This window comes from Morone saxatilis, unplaced genomic scaffold (assembly GCF_004916995.1).
Source record: "Morone saxatilis isolate NCDOM2014 unplaced genomic scaffold, NCSU_SB_2.0 Contig4, whole genome shotgun sequence".
Taxonomy (NCBI): domain Eukaryota; kingdom Metazoa; phylum Chordata; class Actinopteri; family Moronidae; genus Morone; species Morone saxatilis.
In genome coordinates, this window is record NW_023339984.1 from 2,216,278 (window position 1) to 2,235,371 (window position 19,094).

General features: G+C 41.3%; 4 protein-coding genes across 5 annotated transcripts in view; 3 read left to right on the top strand and 1 right to left on the bottom strand.

The window, feature by feature from the left end:
* Nucleotides 1-4,464: 4,464 nt before the first annotated feature.
* On the bottom strand, nt 4,465-14,579 carry zcchc4 (zinc finger, CCHC domain containing 4). Its single transcript, XM_035675644.1, has 13 exons — nt 14,396-14,579; nt 13,867-13,985; nt 13,535-13,617; nt 12,505-12,777; nt 11,621-11,701; nt 7,180-7,252; nt 6,957-7,107; nt 6,015-6,115; nt 5,632-5,753; nt 5,237-5,312; nt 5,104-5,155; nt 4,830-4,977; nt 4,465-4,701 (listed from the first exon to the last, which is right to left on the bottom strand). Exons 1-13 carry the CDS (start codon nt 14,481-14,483, stop codon nt 4,575-4,577), a joined length of 1,494 nt encoding a protein of 497 aa, XP_035531537.1. The 5' UTR covers nt 14,484-14,579; the 3' UTR covers nt 4,465-4,574.
* LOC118338350 lies at nt 7,529-9,851 on the top strand. 2 transcript variants are annotated; one of them, XM_035675646.1, is made up of 4 exons: nt 7,529-7,585; nt 8,029-8,256; nt 9,089-9,184; nt 9,594-9,851. In XM_035675646.1, the coding sequence occupies exons 2-4, from the start codon at nt 8,038-8,040 to the stop codon at nt 9,834-9,836; spliced, it is 558 nt and encodes a 185-aa protein (XP_035531539.1). In that variant the 5' UTR covers nt 7,529-7,585; nt 8,029-8,037; the 3' UTR covers nt 9,837-9,851. The 2 variants fall into 2 exon arrangements, with proteins under 2 accessions (XP_035531539.1, XP_035531538.1); XM_035675645.1 differs by lacking the exon at nt 7,529-7,585 and having other exon boundaries at nt 7,965-8,256.
* On the top strand, nt 10,055-11,617 carry LOC118338351 (tripartite motif-containing protein 14-like). Its single transcript, XM_035675647.1, has 2 exons — nt 10,055-10,168; nt 10,888-11,617. Exon 2 carries the CDS (start codon nt 10,899-10,901, stop codon nt 11,490-11,492), a length of 594 nt encoding a protein of 197 aa, XP_035531540.1. The 5' UTR covers nt 10,055-10,168; nt 10,888-10,898; the 3' UTR covers nt 11,493-11,617.
* Nucleotides 14,580-16,667: 2,088 nt separating the features above from the next.
* Nucleotides 16,668-19,094, top strand: part of ablim2 (actin binding LIM protein family, member 2) — a 101,207-nt gene continuing 98,780 nt past the window's right edge. Inside the window, exon 1 of the mRNA XM_035675291.1 lies at nt 16,668-16,978. Within this exon, the coding sequence (XP_035531184.1) occupies nt 16,966-16,978 (13 nt within the window). The 5' untranslated portion in view covers nt 16,668-16,965. The remainder of the gene's footprint in view (nt 16,979-19,094) is intronic.

The window sequence follows — 19,094 nt, forward strand, 5'->3', positions numbered from 1 at the left end:
GGCCAGTCCAAACACCAGAGTTTACTCTGAGATACAAAGCACAGTTGGAGACGGTGCTATCAGTGGACTGCGATGCAGCAGACTATGCCAAGAGAGCTGTGGTTTATGCTGACCACATGAGATTAGATTAGCATGAATCTGCAGAATATGGAATGTGACAGGAAATGAGACTGACTGGCATAGAATAAAGTCAATGAAACAACTCCAAAATCAACTATCAGACACTTCAGACAAACAAATGAGCACAAACACTGTATAACAAGGCCATGGCAACTAGGATATTGTAAATATCAAGGGAAAAGAAGGAACCAGTAATGTCGAATGCATTTTTCATTATACAAATGTCAGAACTCTGACAAGCTGCACTTTTTAATTTGTGACAGGATGGAAGTACTTACACCAGTGGTTCCCAACCTTAAACTGAGTGATATTTCATATTATATTCAAAACTGTACAATGAACCCAAATAGCAAACTCAGTAACTGCAAGATGTTGTGAGTTTATGGAACATATATACATATTTATACAATTCCGTATTATGTATTTCTTATAATGTTGAACAAGCATACATACTTAATAGACTTATTTTTTGACAAATTCTGTGTTTTCTTGTCCCTGACACTAGGCCACTGATCTATTGGACAACTGACATATGCTGTGGCTCAGAAGAAGCAAGGGTTGTCCACTAATTGGAAGGTTGTTGGTTCGATCCCCAGCTCCTCCCGCCACATGTCGAAGTATCCTTGAGCAAGATACTGAACACCAAATTGCTCCCGATGCTGTGCATCGGTGTGTGAATTGTGTATGAATTGAGTTAGTTTTCTGTTTGATGGGGCATTTGCCCATCACTGAGTGCAATGTGTGTGAAAGGGTGATTGGCACGGTCGTGGGTAAAAAAAAGCACTTTGAGTGGTCGGAAGACTAGAAAGGTGCTATACAAGATACAGGTCCATTTAACATTTACCATTTCCTCACAAAAGTGAATAGGCCTACTGTGTATATACAAGTTTCCTTACACCACTTAAAATCAAGAAGGTCTTGCGACCCCCCCATGAAGTTCTGGTGACCTCTAGTGGGTCCCGACCTCCAGGTTGGGGACCACTGATCTACAAGCTGTACTCTACATACACTAAATAAGCTCAAAATAAAGTAAAATAGATGGATCCTAATGACTTTCTCAACTGATGTCAACCCTGTGATCTTTACATTGAAATGATATGCAAATGTACTTGATGGATTGGTACATCTGGTACAGACATTTGCTGTGGTTCCCAGATGATGAATCGTACTGACTTTGGCGATACCCTGACCTTTTCACTTTTCACAACTCCAAAACGCATAAGCGTGCCAACACCCAAAACTCAGATGGAGCATATGGTAAAGATTATCTGCTAAACATCAGCGGTTGTCACTGTGAGCGCCGCTGTTGTTAAGTACAGTCTGACAGAGCCACTACCATGGCCGTACACTCTTGTTTGTTCATCAAAGGGGCAGTTTCATGTCTCAAATTTGACTCTTTGTTCAATATCAACATCTGGAATAGTAAGATGAATCACTAACTGTCGTTTTATTTGGATTGGAAGGTCAGCACTGAGGCACCCCTTCCTCTTTCCGTTCCATGTACCTGCATTATACCCTTCCACTTTGGTCTACTGGTTTGATGTGTGAATATAAAATTCATTGGAGAAGAAAAAAAGCTCCATTCTTCCACATTTTATATTATATCTAATTAGATTTTTTCCCCTCCGTTTCCATCTCTCCGTGCTCATTTCCATTTCATAGAGGGTAAGACTGACGGATACGGATCTTTCCCTGCCTGCTTAGCATTTGAATCAGACATCGGTGCTCAGCTTCTTTAAATGCTCTGCTGGCCTCTTGCCCCTCTCTGCCTGAATTTCCTGCTTTTGTCTCCTTCCTGATTTCTTATTTTTGTCTCACTTGATGCTCTTTCTTACTTTCTTATTTTTCTCCCGATTTCTCTGCTGAGTTCTTGATTTCCCAAAAACTGACATCAGTAACTTCATTTCTTAAGCTAGTGTGTAGCATCGCTGCTGTTGAACCTTTGCTTTCTCGCATTTTTTTTGCCACTTAGGGACAGTGGAACAAGCTGAAAACTGACATATGATCACATTTGAAAGAAGTTGTTATGGCGAACATGTTAGCAAACCAGTGCCTGAATGAAAAGAAATCCAAAGTGGGCATTGGTTTGACTGCCTCTGTGCTTTTTACCTTGTATTTGGGTCCCCACCCAGGGCCCCATAAGACTAATGGCAATCTAAAAGTATTACGAAATGAACGCATTTTCTGTTGTCATGTCTCTGTAGTCCAGTGTGGGGTTGGTTATATCCACATCCTGTGAACCTTATGAAAACTATAGAACTATTATTATTTCCCAAGGACTAGACGTGTAAAAAGTGCTATGAATGCTACATTCCTCATCTAGTATGGATGTGAGTCTCCATACTTTTGGTATCTCAATGCTGGAGATAACTGTCTCCAAAGGGTGAGTGGAATGAGGGTGGGTTGCAGCTTGATGCATTCAGGTCCCTGCAGCTGTCAGATCTTGTGTGTTATCATCATCATGGTTCCCATGTGTTCTAGGATACCTGAAAAATCACCTGGAAACTGATTCAAATGACCAGATATTCAGGAAATAATCTGTTATTTTGAATTTTTTTTTTTATTGCATATTGCATTATGCATATTTTGTTGAAAACCCAACAATTTCAAACAAAATTGGTAGCTGAGCATTATGACACTTCACAGTGGGTTAACCAGACGTAAAGCGGAAGAGAAAAACACGTTTTAAACACTCCCTTTTCATTTCGGCCATGTCAGTCAGTCTAGCTGTTCACAGCAGACGCAGAGTGGAATGGACCTGCAGCGATCCTTTAGGCGTCGTAATAAACCTGAGACACTTCATCATTTCAAAATTAAGTATAAAACTGTAGTCAATGCTAGGTCTACCGGTAAATTATATGACTGTGAGCAAGTACTGTCCTGAATTGTCAAGGAAAACTATTTTTTGGCTTCATTTTTGTACAGTGAGTGTATATTCAGTGGTCACTGAAAGGTTCTCAGAGTTTGTCAAATGTACTACTAATAGTGATAGTAGAAGTTTAAATTTAAAAAGAAGTTATTCAAATAGTAGTTTGACTGGAGATAGAAGTATTTTATGGAGTGGTGTGCAGTAATACAGTTCTGTGATACTGCATCAACAACTGCAAGTTAACATTGAAACTAACACAGTTTTAACATCTTAAGACTACAGATATAAACCTAGTAAGACACAATACATTCTACTCATAAATCTGTTGAAATTTCCAAAGAAACAGAATACTGTGAATAGCAACATACCAGCAGGAGTACATGTCACCGTCAAATTAAAAGTTTAAAATCAGTCACTATATATATCCTCAGTGAGGTGGAAGTGTTCCTGTGTCTGGTTGCCTTCACCGTTCAGACTGGATAAACATGAATGAAAGCAGTTGTGTGTGTGACTCAGGATGAATCTGTCTTCTTACCATCATCACCCTAAACATATACAGTACATGACTCTGGCAGGATGTACTGTATACCTATCTATCTAGTTTATAAGACACCCCTTGTTCCACTGGAAGCTATCATACACAGTGTGCGCCTGTGTGTGGACGTGTCACACTTAAGGGAAATTAATATCTAGTTGTATTATCAACACAACCAACTCTACAGTGTATACATGGCTCCCAGGAAAACAGTAAAAACAGGTTATCTGTGCAACTCCTGAAAACAAGCATTATGGGAGATAATGAGACAGCAGAGTAGATCTGATAAACACTGCCATCAGGTGGCCAAAGCTAAACTCACTTTGTATAATCTGAGGCAGCACTTTACATTGTTTTTGGCTCATGTCTTGTGATCAGGTCAGGTTCCAGTGTGCCAAAATATGTCAGAATCTTGAAGGAATTTTCATTGCCATCTGGAAGACACATCACTGTATAAACTTTAAAACCTGAGAATGCTGTCAAACCAACTCGACTGAAGATAGCTGTGCAGGGCAGTAAAAGGGAACAGACACCTGTTATACTGCAGCATGCTCTGTAAGAGTGGGCCTACAGTGCAAAGAATCCTGTTAGGCAACATACTAAATCATTCAAACTATTTGGCAAATTATAGAACGTGTATATGGTCAAAAACAAATTCAAATTAAATGTAATGTAGTAGTGTTCATATATTTTTTAACACTAGGGGGCAGTGGAACAATCGGTAATCACAATATTGACACCATCATCATATAAAGTTGAAATGGCTACGTGCTAGATTTCTTCCAGAGCTTAAAATAAATCGCTGTGTCTGCTGGATGGGTCAACATGCATCAGCTTTATATGGTCATAATATGCCGTATGTTGTGTTTACAACTTATTTTCCATGTAGTTTTTTTGCATTTGTGTCTATGCATTTCAATGAAAAATACAAGGCAAAATCTCTTTTTATATTACTTTTTTATTCTACTACTACAACAACCGCTAACACTGTAAAGAACAGTCATTTTTGAGTTAAAATTAAAAAACTCTTTTCTTGAGATTGCACGGAGGTCACATGGACAGTGCAGCCATCTTCTTTGCTCTGCGAGCTGCTCCAGACTTCCTCTTACCTTTAGCCTTGAGGAGGGGTTTATGGGAGACATTTTTGCCTCCACTGTTCTTGACATTGGACCGATGCCTGGAGGAGCAAAAACAAAGACAGACGTGCAGATGCAGAAGAACAAGTTAAGACGTGCAAATAGTCTCATTGGTGCAGTAATGAGTGAAAAGACTGAACCCATAACAGGCAGTGTTCTGTGGACTCACCCGCTGACCCTGTGTGTGTCTTTGAGAGGACAGGCTTTGCGTTTGTGCTTTAGGCTGCCGCAGTTGAAGCAGCCTTCCTTCTCTTGAGCGTGCCCACACGGGTGGTCTGGGAGGGCACAGCGGCCACAGGACTGGCAGTGTCTCCAGGCTTAGGGAGGAAAATTAAATAAATTTACCCACATACAAAAGGTAAAGTAGTGGTGTGACGACTTGCAGTAACCGTGTATCATGTACATCCTACTACTGTGTCTGATGAGATTGTACGTTTACATACATGGTTTCACACATTTCCCACATGTTGAGCAGTGCCTCCACTCTCGGCCGTCCTGGAGACACAGAGAAAACAAAGAAGTTGTAACGTGTGCCCTTATAAGCAACATATAATGTGTGCAGTTGTAGTTTTATACCTTGGATGGGCAGACGTTGCATTTGGCACAGTGCTTGTTGAGGGACCAGACGAATCTCTGACATACAGAGCAAAATCTAACAGAGGAAGAGAGGATACAAGACCTTTAACACAGATTCAAAATCATTTGTATAAAGTGCATGACTCTTACAGCTGGGTATCTAACTACAGTACTTTAAGAGCCACTTGAAATGTGTCCCTAATATGGGGTATTGAAAACTGCTGGTTACAGGAAGCTCTGAGATTATTTATAAATTCTGAGGGAGTGCGTCCTCTACTAGAGTCTGACATGTTGAACAGTCATGTTTCTACAGTAGCCTAGAACGGACCAATCAAACAGTGCTCAGTTCAGTTGCCATCTGAAACTTCAGACAACAGAGTTCAGTGTCTTGATACCTGTAGCCCTCCTCTTTGGGCAGGACAACGTCTTTGGGTGAAATATTAGTGAAGAGTCTGACAGGAGACTGCTTCCTGCCCGTCTTCCCGTGTTTATACAGAGGGTGGTTGTCATAGTCCACCTGGTTGGAAACATATCAAATATTTACTTTATTGTTTATAGTCCTTTATAAAGAAGCACAGACAGAAAATCACTGCTGGATTTGGTTGTGTTGATCTATGAGTCACTGTGCTGCACCTCCAGGGCAGCTTTGCCTCTGCATATTTCTTTCATGGCTGTGTGTCAGTTTGTGGTGCAAGTGAAAAATGCATGTTATATTAACTGTGAACCTGAGAGCAAGATAGGCTTTTGTCTGCTAGTATTGTCTGTACTGTCAGTATACCTGGTAGTCCAGCATGGTAAATGAGGGGAGACACTCCAGGATGCGAGGTTCAAAGAAATATGGGAAGATCCACATCATGGGCATGTCAGCGTTGCTGCTGTCTGCACACAAAGACACATGTTAGCTTCAAACACTGGAGCTGGGGCTCTTAATCTAAAATACACTTAAAGCAGAACCATTCATACATTATGGCATTTGTTGCTAGGAGAGTTTAAACCAACTTTTCTCACTTTTGTATGAACAATGGATCAAACGTGGAATGTGAAAGGGTCCACCTGTAGTTTCAAATCCACAGAATCATTAAAATTATCACCCGACACTGCAGTTTACCTCATCACTACACTGTATGTTTTAGCCTCTTTCAGTTCTTATTTTGGTTTTACAGCCTACATCTATTTCATTGCCCTTAATAAACAGTGACAGCTGTAGAGTGACAGGAAAGGGGGCAGCTCTTCCAGGGGAGCTACCAGAGTGCCACACATCTTTATTGTATTGATTTTTCAGTCTCAGTAAAAAAGTTCAGCAAAAGTCAAGCACTAAACAAAGTTAGTGGCAAAGTGGAGCGTTTAGAAGCTAAAGAGCCAGATATTTTTCTCAGGTGTTGGTGGTGACCAAAAGCAGAGCTAAAGTGGAACGTTGGACAAATATGACTCCAAATGATTATAATTGTGTCTGCTGGATGAGTAAATTAGTAACTGTTTTCTATCCCAGTATTATGATAATATGTCAATTGTGTGTTTACAGCCTGCTAGATAGAAATTCTGATTGGACTTTTTAAAGACTTTTAAAGACCCTGCAGACACCCTGCTTTTAAAGCTGCCTTACTGCAAAAAGAACTTCCTCTTGTGGAACATCACAGATCAGAACTAAATATATCCGGGAAATGAACTGAATATGAAAAATGTAACAGATTAAAGCCTAAACCTCCACAGTGACACTGACCAGAACTCTGCAGCTTCCTCCACGTCTTTGAGATCAGAGAGAAACTGTTAGCCAGTGGTTTCACTAGGCCACCGAACGGAGGGTCCGCCACCATCACCACCTTCTCCCCGCCACTCTCTGTGAGGAAGGCCTGCAGGACTGCACTGGAAGCCTGGCGAGAGATTAAAGCTAAATACACCAAACTGGACACAAACACAGGAAGCACAAGAGTTTTAATCCTTACCTCTCCACCAAAAAAGTGATGGTTGAACATGTTGTAGTGACAGAATTCATCCTGGCTGTAGAACTGAGCGTATCTGAAACATTATGAAAAAAATTGTTTGAAATTCAATATTCAGACAACTTTCAAATGCAACAGATTGCTATTTGTCTAATAACAGCAGGCGAGGCAAAAGGAGCAAGTTTGAACTTATCTACTGTACATAAACACTATTAGCACACACACACACACGCACACACACACACACACACACACACACAGGATCCTGAGATGTGTATCCAGGTAACGATAAGGTGTCTGAGTGCTGCAGGCTGAAGCTTGTAACGTGGGAACACACCCTCTCCGCACTTCTACCCTGCACATTCTTTACTTACACAAGCGGCAGAGAGACAGCGCAGACACACCTCGGGTAAGAACTGCTAAACCAACATGTTTAATGCTAAAAGAGTACAATTTAGACTATCTGAATATGCATTATGACTATGCTGCTGAGACAGCCTGTACAGGCATAAATGTTGTTTTGATGTCCACAGTAAACATGAAAAAAAAAAACTTCTTATATTGATAAGATATTTTGAGGCTGTATTATGCCAAAGGTGACTGATTAACATACAGAAAACTGAAAATAACGTCAGTGCTTTTGTTTTTAGTAAATGTGTAGTGAAAATGAGACCATGTCCTAGACAGGGTTTTGACAAAAAGCTTGGCATGGACCCCAAACAGACAGGTTTTCCAAAAACCTGAAGATCCAGTTTCTCTACAGCTAAAGCAAATAAAATAAACACGCTCTGGATGGTCCAAAAAGGAGAAAACATCTCAGATAGAGGGATAATGTATGTTTGTTCTGTTCAGTCCTCAGAAATGGCAGAAAAAGAAGCACTATCTGTTGGTAATGGACAGCCAACAGCAGCTCAGTCAGCACAGAGTGGTCTTGCGGCGCCCTCTGCAGGCACACACAGTGCACTGCAGGACAGACTGAGCTTCACTCCACTGGACTCCACCAGCAACAGGGTTGTTCAGCCTTTCCCTCGCTCTCCAAAACTACAGAGGAAGATAGCCAACGCTGCAAAGCCGTCTCAGGTAGAACATGAGTGCGGTCAGAAAGGACTTGCTGCTTTAAGTATTTCATGTAAGGAAGTGAACAACAGCCAGAGCACACTTTGATACAGTAGACTACATTATTTAAAGTCACACTGACTTTAAGCAAACTACGGTGGACATTTTGCACTATTTAAGACATCATATAGTGCAAATGATGAATAAGTGAATGAGAATAACCTGCAGATGAATTGGTAATGAATAACCATTCATTACAGCCCTGTTTACTACCAAGTGTCTAAACACACAGTTCTGTACAGTCTGTGGAGTTTATGTAGTGGATGGGGTTTTTGTATTCGCTGTGCATTACTTTTATATTCTCTATGTATTGTCAAAGCGGTGAAGATACTCTTTATTTCCAGGTGTTAAGTCTATTTCCACTACTTTTCTAAATTTGTGAAATTACACAATTAGTCGATTAATCAATTAAGTCAATTGACAGAATTAATCAGCAACAATTTTAATAATCCAATAAGTCATTTTGGGGGACCAATTTATATAATATTTAGCTTCTCAAATGTGAGGATTTGAGGCTTTTCTTTCTCTTACATGACAGTCAACTGAACTTGTAGTAAAATGGTATTTTCTTTTTTTTGGACATTTTTAGACAAATAAAATAATCAGCAGATTAATTGATAAGAAAGTAATTGGAATTGTAATTGGAAGCAGCCGTAGTCAATCGCAAGGAAGTTTTTTAACAGTTTTTATAACTGATGAATTGAACAAAATAATAGTTAATGAAAGAAAAAATTAACTGCAGTCTACGAGGTTATCTAATGATCTACTTTTATGCAAACACTTCTGTACTCTGCAGGAGCAGCTGTCCAGACGTATGGAGGAGCTGCAGGTGGAGAGATCCAAGACTGAGGCTCACATCCAGTCTCTGAAGAAACGCAAGGCAGACCTCGCTGTAAGTACGAGACCAGTAGCTCTCAATACTTAAAGATCCCCTCCTGACATGTATACACTAGTCTGTTTGGAACAATAATGTGTTTCTGCAAAAAAAGTATAAATTACACATTAAAATCCTTAGAAAGTCATCTACTCCTACCTAATTACAAATTCCAGAATATGCAAATGTATCACACATACATACACATACATCCATCATTCTGCACAGTGAAGATCAAACATCACACAGCACACAACCACACACACACACACACCACACACACACACACACACACAACACACACACACACACACACGCACACCAGACTCCCAACAAGGAGGAGTGCATAAAGGTTGAGGACATAGATCAAACCCTTTGGTGTGTATTTGACATCTGGCCCTTACGCTCTCCATGTTCCTCCCTGAAGAGGAGCACAGAGGTGATGAAGCAGCAGGTTCGAGAGCGCTTCGAAAACATGCGGCATGTCCTGAAGCAGGACGAGCAGGCCGTCCTGGACTCTCTGGAGCTGGACCTGAGACAGACCAGGACCAGGCTGGACCAGCTTTTAAAGAACTGGAAACACCACCAGGACCAGGTCACTAAGAACATCAGCAGCACCCAGGGAGCGCTGAGCAAGAGCCCCAAGACCGAGGCAGACGGGAAGGTCTGATTCAAGAGCCGCACAGTACCGCTTTATAAACATACTACACTGAAGGGATTTCCTGTGTTTTAATCAGTGTTTCTGTTTGTCTCTCAGCTCAAGGGCCAGTCTGACAATGTGAGGTAAAACAGTGCACCATTAGATGGAACACTCTGTACAACCCTGCTTCACCCCTCTGTCTCATTAGAATCTCTGTGATCTTTCTCTCAGCCATAAGAAGCCGGACGTCTCTGAGCAGGAAATCCGACTGAATGAACAGAGATTTGAAAAGCTCCTGAAAACATTATCCTCCATCTCCAAACAGCTGAAAGCTCAGCTGCAGAGGAAGACCCTACTGTTAGGTACTGAGGCCATCATTTCTACATTATACAAATTCCTTATAGCAGGGAACGCATTCAGGGCATTTAGGTAAATTAAGCTTTAGCTTTGGAGGTACAGAGATTAAGCTTTATACATGCAAGAACCAAATGTAGTTTGGAAAACCTGGAAATCCAATACTGCCATTAAACACTCTCACGGTTATTCAACCCTGGCTGCAATGAAAGGTTCCCTTAAATGAGCCAAATACCACAACGTGACATGCGACAGGTGTAAATGCAGTCATGGCTCGACAGTAATGGTTGCCATTGGCAACCATTCTGAGAAATTAGCAACCACTTTTTAAACATAAAAAAAAATAGGACTAGCAAAATGTGCGCCCCAAAACAAATGCATGTATTCAGGATATTTAAATATATCTGTTAAGTTGAAACTGGAACCAAATACTGAACGTGTGGTGGTGCATTCACTCGTGTATGCACAGGCCTCTGTTTTAGAGACAATGGCAATGGCAGGGACAAAATAAAGTAAAACAAATTAAGTTGTTTGTGGGGTGAAAAATTCAACTAACACAAACTATAAAGAAGAAGAAAGACACATTTTCCCTATAAAGCGGATGTATAACTGCATAGCATCCTAATAAGTGAAAGGTTTTTCAGCAACCAAAAGCTCAGGCCCGGTTGCCAGCCTGGTTACCAAGCTAAAGTTGATCAATAAATATGGATCCTCTGTTTAATTTCAGATTCATTCCCGATGGTGATTGACAGCCAGACTTGCCATAGCCAGATCACAGTGACCTCAGCGGGGCGGGGCATGTCCTTCTCAGGCTCTGCCGGTCCAGCCCCGGAGCGTCCTCTTCAGTTTGATAAGGTGTGCTGCGCTCTGGGCTGCTCTCCTGTCACAGCCGGTCAGAGTTACTGGGAGGTAGACGTCCACTGCTGCTCTGCCTGGGCCGTGGGCGTGGCATACGCCAGCCTGGAGAGGAAGGGCCGGGACAAGGGTGCTAAACTGGGCCGAAACAGGAACTCGTGGTGCGTGGAACTTCGTAACGGCCACCTTTCAGCTTGGCACAACGACCGGCACGTAGCGTGCCAGGGCGTCGGGAAGATGCCGCTGGGGAAGGTCGGAATGTGGGTGAATTATGACAAGGGCCAGCTGATGTTTTACAATGCTGAGACCATGGTGGTCCTGCAGAGGTTCTCTGCAGCCATGATGCCGGTGTTTGACAGGGCTCATCATCAGTTCACTGAGCCCCTGTACCCCGCCATACGCTTCCTGAAACCACCAGAGAACCAGATGTGGCCAAATCACCTGGAGCTCTGTCATCTCATCTCCAACACTCTGTGATACTGCTTGCATACTTCTAGTATGTGGACAGAATGTGTGTGGTCTCTCTTCCATCCATGTACATATACACACCATTAAATCAGAGCAGCTGTACAGTAGAATACATCCCAGTGCAGACACAAACCAACCTGAAGTCAATGTCCAGCAGCAGACTCTTCATTGGCTCATGTTTCTGCTCCAGGTTTCGCAACTTGATCAGCTCCTGGAGTCTGGCACAAACAATGATTACTGTTAATTTAATAAAAAACTGATGCCAGTTATTCAACAATTTTGTTACCAAGACCAATGAAAAATTTTATTATTTTGTGGCCTTTTAGTTCTGCGCTTTGGTGAACAGTAATGATGGGCAGTTGGTCAAATTGGGTTGCTACATTTACAATCTTCTAAAGGGTTAGGAAAGTTGTAGTGGGGTTGTATGGGGTATTTATCTGTAGTCAGTCTGTTACCTACAGTAGACGGCAGTCAGCATGCCTCCAGATTGGAGAAGCAGAGGGGAATATGAGCATGGAAGCTAAGCAACGTAGGGCCTACTGCTGTGGACAGGGGCAGCAACAGAATATATTTTAGCCACCTAAAAAAAAAAAAATCAATATTGGTTTAATACACTAATGAGTACCTGCTCTACCGCTGCCTTGATAGGTTAGTTAATGCGTTGGTTTGGACCAGAGCTAACCTTTTATAACACCAAAGTCACACTTACAACCCCACTTCACAAAAGTCAAACTAACGCTTTAATCAAGTTGGCCAAAATCATAATACACCTCCATTTTCTTTTCCTTTCATGTTCTGATACCATGGTTATTGTAAACAATCATAATCAGAGTGTACTGTATTTACTACCAGTATATGCAGTTTGATATACAGTGTTGATAAAGCTTGACGATAACCAACTTTATGACTACATGGTTCTGGTGGTAAGAGAGAAGATGGAGGTGATTTGGGTGAACTGACCCGCTATAATTTAAACAAATGTTCTAGTATTTGCAACATCAAATTCAAATATGTCTCTCACCTGGGGGTGCCCACACACAGGACCTTCCTGTATCCCAGAGCAGCCAGGGTGTCTAGCAGAAAGTGGGAGCTGCGGTCGGTGAACAGGTACTGGGCGTTGCTCTTCTTGTTGTCCAGAGGACGCAACAGCACGCTGGGCCTCCTCAGCTGAGCGACGGTGACGACCGTGGATCTGTGAGAAGAGTGGGCCTCGCACTCGCCCGGCAGGAGCAGAATCTGACAATCCTGACAGAACTTCTTCTCATCCAGCGGGAGGGAGGAGAACTTTCTGAACCTGAGGGACGAATTATAGACCTTTTAGAAAGTGCTGATTAACATGCTCACTTTTCAAATGGGGGTTCTGAATTTGGTCATTTGACATTGCAACCATTTAAAGGGGAATTTGGGTATTTTTCAACCTGGACCGTATTTTCCTACATATGTTTGTGTCTAATGGGGATAACAACTTTTAAAATGAGTCCAGTATAAATATTGATATAATATGTGAAAATATACTGGTTCTACACTCTCTCTGATGCATACCTCCCTTTTATTTTGTTTCTGTCGAGTTTGAATAAAGTGTTTTGTTGTTACGAGGTAAAATTAGAGTTTTTCTAAATGGAGTATGGTGTCTTTGAACACTCTGACATAACTGCTGTTTCTGGTTAAACAAAGAAGACCGTACTCTTTAAAGAAAAGGTCCATCTCTGTAGGATCCTCTCCATAATGCTGTCAGGCAAAATAACAATCTGAGACGTACAGATACATACGCTGTATGTCGAAATTACCCTTTAAATGCTGTAAAAAGTCGGCTTACAGTGAATCAGGCTCAAAGTTGTGAATAGAGACACTTACAGAAAATCATGTAAATAATCTCTCTGGTCCTTGCATTAGAAAACACAGAAAGCTTTTTATGGCAGGATCTGTGATTGAAATGTCCACGTTATAGAAGACAACCATGCAGGAGTGTGACACACACACTATATGTCCTGGATCATAACCTCCAAGCCCCCTTTTTTGGTGGCCCCCACAGGCTGCAGTTGACTCCTTACCTGTTACAGTACTCCTGCTGGGTAAATGGAGGTCTCTTCGACTGGTTCTCTGATTCTCTGGCCAAAAGCCTGGCCTCCGACACCTTCAAAGGAAATCAATTCAGATGAACGCGAGCTCAATGAAGTATGTAATAAAGTAGTAAGATGTGTTACTATAAGTGAAAACAGACCTTTTTCACAGCAGGCATGAAATGGCAGAGTAAACAGAGGTGTTACTGTTGACACCATCCATTCACACTAAATCTTAATACCATTTGTAACCCCTGTGTGCCTACTATTTCATGTCAAAATGGCTGCTGTGTTGAAGGTCTGTTAAGAATCAGCGGGCCTACCTTTTCATCTTCCCACTGGAAGAACTTGCAGTCTTTTCTGTCTCTGCAGGCTGAGCAGGCGTAAAACCTCCTGCCTGTCTCACCTCCTTTGCTAACCTTCTCAAAGAGCAAGGCTGGACCTGGCGAAACACACGTGACATTGTCGTTATTCGGTTAATCATGAGCCAGGTAAGCCAATGTTTCATTTATAACAAATGCTTACACTTTCACCAACATTCACCAGTAGAGGGGCGGGATGCATTTAGCCGCCCACAACTAGCTATGGTACACAATCCCACGGTCTGTTACTGTCTTCTCTCTGGAGTGTAAAGCCATTTTGGTTGATATTTTACTGCTATACGAGCAGTTCTGTGTTATATTCATAGGCCGAATGTATTAATATACATCACTCATTCGTATAATACCATACTGTTCAAAGTGTGTACATATACACATATATAAACGCAAAGCAACTTTAAGATTTAGAGCATTTCCTAACGCACTTTGGTGTTGACTGTGTAGCATGGTTGTCCTGTACATTTAAACTTACCATGCGGACAACATGGCGCCGGTTTGTCGCCGTCTGGAAGAATAACCTCTATTCCAAAGCTGTCGTCGTGAGCCTCGGTCATATCCATGCCGTTAACGTTACACACTTAATGAACTTCACTGAAAAGTTTCTAACACGAGACTTCAGCCTGACAAGTGGAAGCCATGCCGTTTCCAGTCGCGCAGATTTGACGTCATGTTGTCGCAGTTAATGCCTATTGGCTATAAATCACACCGGAGGCGGGATCTGGGTTGCGTCATTAATTTGCTGATTCTCTTCAAACAAACTGGGCGTTATCTTGTATTTGGGAGTAATGGTTATATTATAATTATTAGCTTTAATTTAATTATAGCTGTTTTGTGGATTTCATCATTTTAATGGATAAACTTCACACACGTCTTCTTCTATAGTAGAAGTAGATGTGTAAATAGATTTTTCAAAATAGTGAGAGCAAGAAATAGGCCCAAAGCTGAGCTCCATCCTCTGAGGAAGGTCCTGAAAGAGCTAGGCTGTAGTCAGTGAACCTTAAGTTAGAAGATGTTTGTCAAAATATTGTAATTTGTTCATTTAATATCTTTCATTCTGTAAATATTTCTACAAATATAGTTAAATATATGTTTATATTTCAGCTCAGTCATATAGCTATTTAATGATATATTATATATATATATATATATATAACTAAATATAATAATATATAATGCAGTTTGTTGATACATTTCAATAAAAAAAGAAAAAAACATACCTTGCTGCAATGCCATCTTATTCCTGTTGATTTAAATCTCAAAACAGAAATCATTGTATCACTAATAGAAAGTATCCAATTGATAAACTGCTTTAATTTAAAGAAAACAATAGTGATGGAGCTGATGTAGTTTGTTTTATATTATTTTTCAGAGAAGATGTGTTTTGCAGTGATCTCCTATTCGGTCTCTTTGTCTGTCTGCTTCTCAGTTGTTCCCAAAGATAAAAAAAAACAACTCTCTGGTCCAGTTAATTGTATTACAACACACAAAGAGGATTTTTATGATTGACACAAGCTGATTTTATAATGCATTTGGAGTTCTGTCAGTTCTCTCACTGCCAGTCTTTCACGATGCAGTTTGTTTACACTGAACAGGATTGTAGTCCAAAAGCTGCAGCACGCTGTTCATTAGAATGGGTGTTTTCTTTCTTGCGTACTACAGTTCCCATGTACGCCGCGGCCCCAGCGCAGGGGCGCTGTCAGCCTGAGGATGCTCAGCAGCAATCTGCTGGATGCTGAAGCAAAGCAGGGACAATATGCCCTCTGTTAGCTGCGAGACAGGAAGTGTGGGGTTGTTTCCTTCAAAGTAAAAGCATAATGGCTGCGTTGAAGTTGGAGAACACATGTAAATCTTTCTCTTAAATTTGGCTTCCAAATATTTTATGCACAGACATTGCCATGAACTACCTACCTGATGTATACATTGCTTGTACCAAGGCAGTATCTGTATCTGTAGCCTATCTGAATTCACTATTTGTGCATCTCTGTAAATCGAAGCATGGATAGACTTTTTTCATATGGTTGTATAATTATATATGTGTATATTCTATATATGATGTAAAAATAATTTTGGAGGGTGGATAACCAACCAGGCAAAGCCAGCATGTACCCCAGGCCCCCAAAATCTCCAGTTTTACAGAATTGTTTGGGTAATTTGATGAATTTTTAATTTGTTAGAGAATATCTGTTGTCATGGGTGTATTTTGCAGAACAGCCCTGTGTTGAGTTTAAATTCATTTGACAAATAAATCTCACCTCAAGCCTGACTCAGTAGCTGTTCTGGAGCTTCCTTTATTATTTGAATTTGTGTTGTACAAAAGTCTTTCTTTTTTTTGGGGGGGGGGCTTGAGGTAGGGTATTGAAATGTGCTGTGTGCCCTATGTAGTTTATTGTTGTTTAATTTAATTTTACAATTTATTCAGTATTTAGTTTAATTAAATATGTCCAAGGATGGTAATTTTTTTTTTTTTTTACTCTGCGTTACATAGTCCTAAAGAGGGTATATTTTAATATAATCAGCTTGGTATTATATTATATTCCAGCATCAAAATTAATTGGTTGACCTGCTAGTGAAACCACTTTAGGGAAGCCCTCTGATTTTATTATTCAAACAATAGATACAAAGCCTACAATATACTACATTAATTCAGAATATAAACCCAATTTCTATATAGACAGACTTTTATTTTGAAATGTCTCGCTGGAAACCGTATTCCCTCCTCTTTCTCGCTTGACTCCAGTCGCGTCTCTCCACCGTGCGCCCACACCCAACCTGCACTGTCTGGCGTATAGAGAGGCAGCGCAGCCCTGCAGTGTATGCGGGACATTGTCCTCTCAGTGCGGCTGTGTCGGGACATCTGTGCGGCCTCAGCAGACAGGGACCAGCGGGCTCTCTGCAGCACTCACATTTGCCTACATTCATCCCGCCGGCTGCCACTGAGGCTGGTGCGCTCTGCGGCTGCTGGCACCATCCATGTACTGTCACTGTGGATAGTGGCTTATTTACTGTGCATCATCTGACTGGAGAAAGCATCTGACGGGCACCATGAGCAGCACTGGTAAGAGCATTTATTGTGGGTCGCACTGGTTTTCCTCTTGCACTGGCCCCGTTCCTGTTATTAGGCTAAGGAGCAATAACGTACTTTAAATATTCCTATGGGGCTTCCTATGGAGCTGTGTTGATCAGTACTGAGTCTGTGTTTGCTCTGTCCTCATTTACGCACTTTTCTATCTGCTTTGACAGCACAATAACATTCCTACGCATTTAGAATGAGCTGCGATAGAGAAGTACTATACATCTCTATCTGCCAATGAAGGCAGCAGCACCAGGGTGCACCCACATATGTGATTCTTCAGTCAACACTGAGGTTGTCTGATGTTAGGACACAGTTTCAGATTTGTCTCTGTGGAAATGAATGTCATGTGGGCTAATTAGACGGGATATAGGAACGCCCACAGTGGGTTTGGTGGCTCTTTTCATCATGCTGCTCTGCAGTCTCTCCTGCTGTCTACAGCAGGCCCGACTCCTGTCACACCTGGCTTTGTCCCTGAGGAGGATCCAGTGAATGTAACACGAGGCTGATCTTCATTTGTGTACCGTCTAACCCTGCAGCAACACTGCACTGTTTGTTTTACCTATGCAAATACATATATGTAATGCTTCAGCCAATGTAGAACATCAGTTCCACTTTTTCAAGGACCCTTAGGGGGAGAGGTGTTGTGCTATTTGTTTAGTGAACGGTTAAGATGTGGCTCGTTTCAAAGGTTATGTAACTCTTCCTGCAGTGGCAAGTTTACATACATTCATCCTATAACCGACCATGACCAAATGTTAGACTGACTGAGCAGTTTCATCATGTTGAGAATATGATACTGCAGTCATTAAACAATATATAGTCAAATGAATACAAGTCGTTTGTGTTTTAAATGGTACACTCTTACAGCTACGATGTATTTATTGTGGCCAGAAAAACAAGAGATGTCAACCAACTGGTGGCAGAATGGCTCCAAATTAAAATCTAAATAAACTGAGTCATTTTATTCAGCTAATTTAAAATGAGCCATTTCTTTATATCTGGTATCTTGACTTGTTTACTAGCATTCACAATTTGTAATAAGATGTCCGAAACATGTGATTGCCCCCTAGTGGCTGGCTGCAGTATAGGTAATAAACCCCACCCCTCCATGTAAGCAGATGGGACAAACAAAAAAAAACAACCAAATACATCAAATAAATGTTTCCCAAAGATGGTTTCAGCCATTTCAGGTAGTTCTTATCAAACCGATGTATGTTAAAGTGTTAATTTTTATGATCAGTTTTCGATCAATTTATGATCAGGGTTTTAGGTAGTTATCTGAGGATATAAAAAGGAAGTTTCACCTCATGATTGAGAGCTGAGTTGGCTGGGTGTATGGGCGGGACCTCAATATCGCGCTCCAACCCCGTTCACTACTGTGCAGACTCTGTCGTCTCTCATCCATCTTTATACAGTCTATGTGTTGGAATAGTATATGAACAAGGTTTTGAAGTTCTTCCTGTTCTCCCGACACAGTGTGAATGCAGCATGGACTCTAGCACAGAGCCCACAGTTTAGGACAGAGGAAATCTCTCAGTTGAATCCTGAATTGAGAAGTTCCAGCACTCCACTTAGCATTAAATCTAGTCAAAACCAAAAAATAAGAGATAATAGATTGGAGCCCATTAATGAATCTAGCTTCTCAAAACAGAGAGCATGGACAGCCCCTGGTTTTACTGAGACCCTCTGCAGCACTGCTGGAGCTGTTAATGAGAGTGCTGCAGTTTGTCTGGAAGTCGAGACAGGAGAAATTCATTAGCACAGCGCTGTAAACTGCAAGCAAAAGAGACAAACAAGACAAACATAATTTGTCTGGGACTTTGTTTCTTTTCTCTCTGATGCCTTTCAAAAGTTTGACCTTTTAACTTTGGGAGAATGTAGGCTGGATGTGTGAGTGGACATGAGCAGAAAATTCATTTCAGATCTCTACCTGTGTGTGTGATGACAGATGGTCTCCACATGTAGGGACAAGTTGCTAATAAACAGTTTCAGGTGTGTGTGTGTGTGTGTGTGTGTGTCAAAGTCAAAGTCAAAGTCAGCCTTATTGTCAATTACTTCACATGCACCAGACATACAAAGGAATCGAGAGGACGTTTCT

Bases quoted from the DNA above. Each gene is read 5' to 3' on its own strand.
- LOC118338350 (XM_035675645.1), top strand. From the start codon at position 7,969: ATGGTCCAAAAAGGAGAAAACATCTCAGATAGAGGGATAATGTATGTT. The intron at 8,257-9,088 runs GTAGAACATGAG...TGTACTCTGCAG, and splicing joins ACGCTGCAAAGCCGTCTCAG to GAGCAGCTGTCCAGACGTAT. The intron at 9,185-9,593 runs GTAAGTACGAGA...TCCTCCCTGAAG, and splicing joins AACGCAAGGCAGACCTCGCT to AGGAGCACAGAGGTGATGAA.
- LOC118338351 (XM_035675647.1), top strand. From the start codon at position 10,899: ATGGTGATTGACAGCCAGACTTGCCATAGCCAGATCACAGTGACCTCA.
- zcchc4 (XM_035675644.1), bottom strand. From the start codon at position 14,483: ATGGATATGACCGAGGCTCACGACGACAGCTTTGGAATAGAGGTTATT. The intron at 13,618-13,866 runs GTAGGCCCGCTG...TTTCCTTTGAAG, and splicing joins TCCAGTGGGAAGATGAAAAG to GTGTCGGAGGCCAGGCTTTT. The intron at 6,116-6,956 runs GTCAGTGTCACT...CTTTGTGTGCAG, and splicing joins GAGGAAGCTGCAGAGTTCTG to ACAGCAGCAACGCTGACATG.